The sequence below is a fragment of the Rana temporaria genome, chromosome 6 (assembly GCF_905171775.1).
Source record: "Rana temporaria chromosome 6, aRanTem1.1, whole genome shotgun sequence".
Taxonomy (NCBI): Eukaryota; Metazoa; Chordata; class Amphibia; order Anura; family Ranidae; genus Rana; species Rana temporaria.
In genome coordinates, this window is record NC_053494.1 from 141,963,663 (window position 1) to 141,973,342 (window position 9,680).

The following is a 9,680-nucleotide window of genomic DNA, read 5'->3' on the forward strand; positions in this document are numbered from 1 at the left end:
AGAAAACTTTAGCATCTCATCTTAGAAAGGTATTCTTGCATCTACTCTGAACAGCTAACCAATTCAGATTTTAAACAGTGGGGTAGATTCAATAAGATTTGCGCAGTTTTTACGTAGGCACAGGGCACCGTTTTTGCCCTGCGCCCCCGCAAATTATCTGCGCTACCCTCGATTCACGGAGCAGTAGCTCCGTAAATTGCGTGGGCGCTCCGGCAAAATGCCCGGCGTAAGCGCGCGCAATTTAAATGATCCCGTAGGGGGCGGGAATCATTTAAATTAGGCGCGTTCCCGCGCCGAGCGTAGGGCGCATGCTCCGTCGGGAAACTTTCCCGACGTGCATTGCGGCAAATGACGTCGCAAGGACGTCATTTGCTTCAAAGTGAACGTGAATGGCGTCCAGCGCCATTCACGATTCACTTACGCAAACAAAGTAAAATTTAAACTTCGCGACGCGGGAACGACGGGTATACGCAACATTGGCTGCTTCTGCTATTAGAAGGGGCAGCCTTACGCGAAACCCGACGGATGGAAACGACGTAAACTGCGCACGCAGGGCTCGCGTAACGTTGTGAATCGGCCTTAGTATGCAATTTGCATACTATACGCTGACCACAATGGGAACGCCCCCTAGCGGCCAACGTAAGAATGCAGCCTACGATATGACTGGCATAAGAGCCTTATGCTAGTCATATCTTAGGCTGCCGTCGGCGTAACAAGGTTCCTGAATTAGGAGCATTCGTAACGCCGGCGCAAGTAAGCAATTGCGCTGCGTAACTATGGTTACGCAGACGCAATTGCTTCTTGAATCTAGGCCACTATTCACAAGTAGTCCGTGAACATTTATACTGAACAAACAGGAGATGCAACTTCAGCATGATAAACAGGAACTCTCTGCTCATGTACTACAAGTACCTGCTTATGTACTACAAGAAGCATCCGCTAATGTGCTGCACCCAATAAGCTGTAAGGCTATTGAGAAACCCCACAAGACGTGACTAGAATAACAGCTACTAATCAGGGAGCAGCGTTCCCTCTTTACACATAATCCTTGGAACGTTGGGTTGCGGCTGCATTAGTCTCTTAAGGAACATTGGGATAGTAACTAGTCATAGTCTTGTGCAATACATTCCTGAATATTAACTTATATGGAGCGGAGAAAAATGGTATTCGGAATACCTTTCTCAGACGACACTTATAAAAACACTAAAATATGGATTCAGTAATGTTAAAAAGACTGCATAGCTGAGTGAATATTATTTTTTCATTATTCATAAATTGCTCGGATTAGAAGGAACCTGTTGTCCTGAGCCCTAAGGGCTCACGAACTCTGCAGCAGCAAAAAAAAAAAAAAATATTTTATAGGCATTTGATTTTTTATTTCAGCTTGAATGAGATAAGCTTTTCCTTTTTTGTGCCCTTGTGCACATTTTTATTGAGCTTTTTCAAGCTACGTTGAGCACAAGCATTTTTTTTCCCACAAACCCTCCTAGATAGGATTTTCCTAACCACTGTATAAACAAAACAAAAAGCTGGAACAAATGTTTTTGCGAGGTTTTAAGCGTTTTTGAGCTTTTTGCGGCACTAGCTCCTCTCAAAACTGAGAGTTTGGTGGGGTTTTTTCTTCAGCCTGTAGGAGCATATGCCAGAAAACGCATGAAAAAAGCCATAGTGTGCATAAACCCATTGGCTAACACGGAGGGGAGTTTCCAGGAAAAAATAAATAAAATATAAGAGCTCAAAAGCCTGTAGGGCATGAGCCCTAATGCCTTGTACACACGATCGGAATTTTCGATAAAAAAAGTCAAACGGAATTTTTTCATCAGATATTCCGACCATCTGTGGGCCCCATCTGACTTTTTTTCAATCAGAGTTTAGAAATAGAACATATTTTATTTTTTTCCGATGGAAAAGATCCTATGGAAAATTCCAATCATCTGTGTGGAACTCCGACAGAGAAAAAAACATGCATGCTCAGAATCAAGTCGACGCATGCTCAAAAGCATTGAACTTCATTTTTCTCGACTTGGCGTAGTGTTTTACGTTACCGCGTTTTGGACAGTCGGAATTTGGTCTAACAGTGTGTATGCAAAACAGCTTGAACAGAATTACGATGGAAAATTCCATCAGATTTTATCCCATCAGAAATTCCGATCGTGTGTACAAGACATAAGGCTGCCCGCAGACTGCCAAACATTTGCCAGGCTATATGACTGATCCAAGCTTGGTCTGCAAAAATCTGAGAGCTTAAAGCCTCATACACACGATCAGATTTTCTGCGGACAAAGCATAGGACATTTGTCTGAAGGGCGTTGGCCAGGAACGTGTATTGCATACAAACGGCAAAGAATTGTCAGCCAAAAAACACTAAACTGTGTTTTTTCAGATTTTTAGCGCCACCCTTTGGGCACCTTCTGCTAATGTTGTGTTATGGTGAGCATTCGCTTCTGAGCATGCGTGTTTGTACTTTGGAGTTTTGTCCGAAACATGATTGGAAAATCCAACAACACACAATTATTGGCGGACAATTTTATAGCAGGCAATCACACATTTGTCTGTGGAAAATCCGATAGAGCATACAAATGGTTGGATTTTCCAACAACAGCCTGCCATCACACAATTCCCATTGGATAATTTAGGCAGCAATAAGAGCTCTTTGATTTATTCGGGATCGTTTCCTGGGAGAGGGATGCACTATTAAAATATCCCCATAAATGTGATGAAAGACCACAGGGGGGGTCCAGCAGTTCTTAAAGCGGGAGTTCACCCGGAAAAAAAAATTGAACATTAGATTGGGCCTAATTACGGGAAGCAGAATCGGGTGTTTTGTTTAAAATCAATGCAGTACTTATCGTTTTAGAGATAGATGTTCTCCGCCGCTTCCGGGTATGGTCTTCGGGACTGGGCTTTCCTATTTGATTGACAGCCTTCTGACGGTCTCATACAGCGCGTCACGAGTTGCCGAACGTTGGTGTGGCTCTATACGGCGCCTGCGCACGGACGTTCGGCTACTTTCCGAAACGCTGTATGCGACGGTCGGAAGGCTGTCAATCAAATAGGAACGCCCAGTCCCGCAGCCCATACCCGGAAGCCACGGAGAACATCGATCTCTAAAACGGTAAGTACTGCCTTGATTTTAAACAAAACACCCTATTCTGCTTCCCGTAATTAGGCCCAATCTAATGTTAAAAATAGATTTTTTGGGTGAACCTCCACTTTAAAACATAATAAGCATAGTCTGATTTCTCAGTTTTCATTGTGCTCAGTCAGATATCTACCTGTTTAATGGACACCCTAAACAGCAAGTTGTTATCTACGAACCTGAAAGGGGAGTAAGATTTAGCTCAGTGGAGGAGAACCTGATAATCTTACACACATAAATGACACATTACTTTTATGAAAGCCCTGAAAGGGCATGTCCTGGGGAAGACATGAATTTTGCTCCTGAACTTCCTTGATGAGTAATGTAAGTGGCAGCCAGCCACGCCACACTGCACTGAAAAATCCAGTCAAATTGACTTCTCACTTCCAGTCAGCACCACACCCCCACCTTCCAGCACAGCTCTGACAGGTAGTGTGTGTGTGTGTGTGTGTTTGTGTGTGTCCGGACTATACAATAGAAGAATAGCAGCAACGGGGGCCTGAAAATACTACAATTCTCTACACGAACTACGGAAAATATCATTCTTAAAGAATATTCCTATGACACAAATATCTTTATATATTTACACCTCTGGAAATCGCTAAAGTAATGTAAAATATAGCAACACGGAAACACACAATCATCATCATCATGTACGTAGCTTGCAAATTTGGAAACTGAAATCAAATCATTAGAAACCACTGACCTTTATAGTTTCACCTGTTTCTGGTTCAAAGAAAAAGAAAGCGTGCAATAACAAAATATTATGTGCATCAGTCCATAGTAACCAATCAGATTTCAGCTTGAACAAAGAATAGTTAAACAGCTTCTGACTGGTTGCTATTTCTCTACTTGTTCGACATTCTTCTTTGCCTTACTGCATCAGTATTTTATGTAGCCTGCATACAACATCTTGCTAAAAGGAGGTCTTACCGAATGGGTTTCAGCGGAGGAGAGATCCTGGGCAAGTGTTGTGTCCAAACATAACTTATATCCGTGCCTTTCTGAAACTCACATTTCTACCAACCACATTCTGTAATTCTAGTTCCAATCCTCCCGCAACGCTCACTGTCAAAATTGATACCGCTTCTAAAGATCCAACAATGAATAAAACCAGAGAGAGCTGGAGCATGTAGGATCAGGAAGCCTATAGCATGAAATTTGGGATCAGGATTTTGAGGGCTCAAACTTTTTAAATCAAGAATCTATATTCCTCTCTGAAATGACGAATGGAAACGTACTTAAAGTGTAAGGTCAAAACTTTTTTGGAAGATTTTGAATCTCTTATTATGTTTTTGTCCTCAAAAAAACTAAAGGGGAAGCCAACATTTTGGAGGTAGGGGAAAGGCTCTAAAGGCAAATTCTAGTTAGAGGATAACTGTCTAATGGTATATCCCTCACAGGAAGTGAAGGAGAAATCTCACTGATAGGACTCGAACACAAAAATATCCTGGCAGGGGTCATAACCATTCCTTACTCTATCCATAACAGAAAAAGTTTTGGCTTTAAACACAATTTAATAAAATAAGCTAGTAAAAGTGTTTTAATATGAAGATATGAGAGAGTGTAAGGCCGCGTACACACGGTCGAACATGTCCGCTGAAACTGGTACGCGGACCAGTTTCCGCGGACATGTCCGACCGTGTGTACGGCCTAGCAGACAGGTTTCCAGCGGACAAAAGTTTCTTAGCAAGCTAAGAAACTTGTCCGCTGGAAACATGTCCGTCGGACATGTCCGATGGTTAGTACACCTAATCATACATGTCCGCTGGTTATGACGTGTAATCAGCGTCCCGAAATCCCGCGCATGCGTCAAATTGATTTGACGCATGCATGGAAGCATTGCACTTCCGTGTACACACATCAGACCAAAAGCTCCCAGGAGACATGTCCGATGAAAACGGTCCGTGGACCATTTTCATCGGACATGTCTCCTCGTGTGTACGGGGCCTTAGATGACACACTTGTAGAAGTCACTAAATGCTGAAGAGAACGGTGAAGGGGGTAACAGGCATTGTCAATTGTGTGAAAACAACTGCACATAAGTGGGTCAGCATGTTCTTTGATAACAAAATACAACAAACAGCAGGGGTCAGCAACAGGGCAGTTGGGATCTCCCCAATGATCGCAGTCATGTTACATGTAGATGCGACACACGTGCCAGCTTTCAGCATCTGACCTTGCCTGTTGCCTCTCAGGCCAAAGTGGCAAAAAGAAGTTGCAGAGTCGAGGGAAGTACTAGGCTTCTCCTTGGCTCTGACACGTTATATGACACAGCCAAGGAGAGAACTGGAAGTACTACTCTCACTCTGTCAAGCGCCACTGCATCCAAGATCTGGTGAGCGAACTTCACATACAGGAGGCAATAATTCATGCTGTGGGCAATGTTGGCTTAGCTTAGGGGTTGTACAAGAAACAGGTATTTTTTTGTAGGGAGAGAGATGTACCACTCAGTAGGTTAGTAGCAATTAATGCATATTACTGATCCTTGCACTCTGTGTTCTATACTACTGAACTTACTCCTGACCCCTGAGCTCTTCAATAACCCCTTACTTATCAATGGGATTCTGCCAAGTTATCTTTTTAGAAAAGCACATTGCACCCAGGAGATCTTTGATCTCCTAAGATGTTTAGGTAGATCTCCACCTCTCCAGGGTTGCAAACCCCCATTCTACATCAAAGCATATTTATTTTTTTATTATGACACTTGGCAGAAATGATTTCTTGTACCTAGTGCTGTTGTGGCTTTGGTAGGGCACCAAGGAGGCAAAATTAACAAGCATACACAATGTGTAAGTTTTAGGCTTTTTTCACACGGTCGAGTAGCTGCCACCACCGGATTCCTGCTGGAATGCCTAGGTTATGCAATCAACCGCTGCCGCTTAGTCCATTTAAACAAATGGCAGGCTGGCAGTGGCCACTGACTGTGTCCAGGCTCAGACATCAGTCCCTAATCGCAGCCATCTGTTCTGTGTGTGGCTACATGTCAACAGCAGTGGCCACTGTCAGCCTACCATTAGTTTAAATGGACTGAGCACTGCTGTTAATCGCATAACCTGATCATTCCAGCAGCAAGAATCTGCCGATTCTTCCAGTAATTACCCAACTGTGAAAAAGGCCTTACGATTTGCAAATCAACACACAAATTAGTATGTATGTTGCCATTTCTGAACATTGCCGTGGGTCTATTCTAAAACCACTTTTCTCCAGAAGCATGCCAAAAAACTAAGATGACCCACAGTCAAAGGAGTAGCACACCTGCAAATGCCAAAATAAGCATTTGATAAAGAATTCCAAGCGAACATTTCCTTTTAACAGAAACTCACCTGAGTGTGTCCTGAGGTGACCGGTAAGTGCATCTCTCCTTCGGCAGGCATAGCTACAGAACGGACACTTAAAAGGTTTCTCCCCAGAATGTAATTTAATGTGACGCAAGAGATTCCCCTTTTGAGTGAATGACGCTCCACACTGGTTGCAGTGAAAAGGGCGTTCCCCTGGACAGAAGAAAAAATTTACTCCATTTAGTAACAATTATTAGAAGGTACACCCCATAAAATTGGTGAGATATGAGAAAGCAGTTACGTGCCACTAAACAGTGCTGTCAATCATAATTCACATTTATCAGCATTGATGTTAAAAACATTTGCTATTATTCTCCTACAATAAGATACAGTTCTCAGTAAAATCCTACAATGGACAAATGCATGGTCAGCTTTTCAAAAATGAGACTTGGTGGACCTTTTGCAATAACTGGGCCATGCAGAGATTAACAAGTATGAATGCAGGACTGACGAACAACAAGGCGCTAGAGGGTTTAAAGGCAACTGAAGGTAGGTTTAGACACTACCAAGTTATATGGTCAGTGGAGATTTGGAGAATCACAAGTATCATTTAACAGAAAAGTATTGTAGAGGTATTACAGAGTTTATCCTAATTTTATAGAACATTTCACATTTGATTTTGTTACTGCATTAAACACAGAAATGTGTAGTTTAGGTCACTGAAGGGAGCATTAATGTCTCAGTAAAATTACTCAAATAGGGGAGGGACTGTTTTCAGCAAATTGGCCAATTAAAGGGGTTGTAAAGTTTTGAGTTTTTTTACGTTAATGCATTCTTTGCAATAAAGTAAAAAACCTTCTGTGCTGCCCCAATATTTGTTACCTGAACCCATCCCTTCCAGCGACGAGCACGAGCCCAGCAGCTCCAGCTGCTTTCTCCGCCTTCACTGGATAGATTATTAGCAACAGGAGCCATTGGCTCCTGCTGATGTCAATCAAATCAAGTGACACAAAAGCGGGACCGAGTCCTGCTGTCTGTGTCAATGGACGCAACAGCGGGACTCATGAGCATTCCTGCACGGGTGCCCCCAAGGGAAAGTGTCTCTCTGTGGGGGTACCCAAGGAGCGCTAGCAGGGCACCCCAGAAGAAGAGGATCAGGGCCGCTCTGTGCAAAACCCTTATATATATATATATATATATATATATATATATATTTTTTTTTTGTGAACAGTAACAGTAAAGCACAGTCCCTGTGTAGTACTGCTTACTAGGAAGCAGAGCCTGCAAATGTAATGAGTAAAATGGAATAAAGTTTTTATAACAATAAACCTAGGTTATTCATAAAAAACACCTCGAGTGGATCAGCTGAAATAAAAATGGATAATGACTGACTGATATTTTCAATTAATAAATCATAGAAGGATGCAGAAACTCTTGTTTGAACTTAGCCATAAAGTAAGCATATTAATGCCTTCAACTAGGATTCTGTATGGAAATCTGGAAAAATACACTGTTGGCCACTGTTAAAAACTGCAGTTGAGAAATGTTAGCTCAACCGAAAAAGTGAGTTTGCTCTGACATCTAAATTCATCCATCAGTTTCATAAAGGTTATGAAATTCTCTCATATTTTATTTGTGAAAAATACGATTTTCAAAGTTGACTTTTCATACAAACAGTTGGCCTTAAAAAACTGTGTAAAGAGACAACTAACAGAAAAAACATTTTTAGCACATAAAATATAGTACACAATTTCAGAACTTGCAATGAACTGATGGAAAAATCTGATATTTCAATAGCAAATAATACTATACAATGTGGACGCAATAATGTCAAGGGGAATAAAAACTTGTGTATATATATATATATATATATATATATATATATATATATATATGACTGATAATGCATTTTATCATAAATTGGGGTTCTAACCTCATATGCTCAGAAATTTCTCTGTGGGATAAGATGTAGGACTCTGCATCCTTTTAACCACTTCAACACTGGGCACTTTCACCCCCTTCCTGCCAAGGTCAATTTTAAGCTTTCAGCGCTGTCTCACTTTGAATGACAATTGAAATGCATAGTACTTGCACTGGGTGGGTGTATGAATAGCCAAGGGCACCACATCCAAATTCCATTGAATGACAATTCCGTGGTCATGCAACACTGTGCCCATATGAAATTGTTATCATATTTTGAGACAGATAGATTCTTTTGGTGACATTTAACAAACACTTTTTTTTTTGTTTAGTTTTTTTTGGGCTAAAACGAAAGAAAGGGCAAAAACTTTGAAAAAAAAAAATATACGTTTTAGTTTGTTATAACATTTTGCAAGCAAGTATTTTTCCTCCCTCACTGATGTGCGCTGAAAGGCTGCACTGATGAGGTGGCACTGATGACCACTGATGAGGCAGCGCTGATAATCAGGGTAATGATGAGGTGGCACTGATCATCAGTGCAAATGTGTGCTGTTAGAATTGCTGGTCATTGGCTCTCCTCTCGCTGTGACAGTGCAGAAATGAATGCCAATAACGGGCACGTTTTTGGACGTGATCAGCTGTGATTGGACACAGTTGATTACATGGTAAAGGGCTGCTGTGATTGGCCCTTTACCGCAGTCACAGTGCACACCAGATGCATACGGGGACGTGGGTTTTGGGAGGACATCCATGGATGTCCTCCTAGAATGTGAGAGCCGCACTGGCACAATAAGTTTCTATGCACACATGGATGACTCTTACCACAATAAGATATCTGACTGACCCCACTCTTTGGGAGGTCATGGAGAACCCTTTACGTGCAGCAATTGTAGTCACCTTTAATTTATTTTGTTATGCAGAGATGTTTTAAGAGGCAGGGGATGGACATTTACACATAAAAGCCTTTTTTTTTTTTAAGAATGAAACTTACCTATGTGGATGCATCATTGGTCTGATGCTGCATTTGTCCCCTGCCAGCTCTAAGACTGAGAACCGAGCGATCAAAGACCTCTGATTGCTCAGTTCTCAGAGCTTCGTGAGCAGAGAGCCGGTCACTGTCAGTCACCGGCTCTCTGCTCTGCCCCCCCCCCCATGCTCACTGGAGTGCGAGGCTGTGAAGAGGATGAGAGCGGCTGGCTCAGGCTCTCAGCAGCTCACTAAGAGCCTGAGCCAGTTGCCAGTACAGGCATCTGGGTGGATCTCAACCATATGGTCGCGATCTTTCCCCAGCCTGGACCAGCTCTGTGATGTCAGCTGAAAATGGGTAAAAAAAAAAAAAC

General features: G+C 42.2%; 1 protein-coding gene across 15 annotated transcripts in view; it reads right to left on the reverse strand.

The window, feature by feature from the left end:
• Positions 1–9,680, reverse strand: part of IKZF2 (IKAROS family zinc finger 2) — a 141,084-nt gene that overhangs the window by 21,266 nt on the left and 110,138 nt on the right. For all 15 annotated transcript variants that reach the window (XM_040357464.1, XM_040357473.1, XM_040357471.1 and 12 more), the window contains one exon: positions 6,466–6,633. In XM_040357464.1, the coding sequence (XP_040213398.1) occupies positions 6,466–6,633 (168 nt within the window). The remainder of the gene's footprint in view (positions 1–6,465; positions 6,634–9,680) is intronic.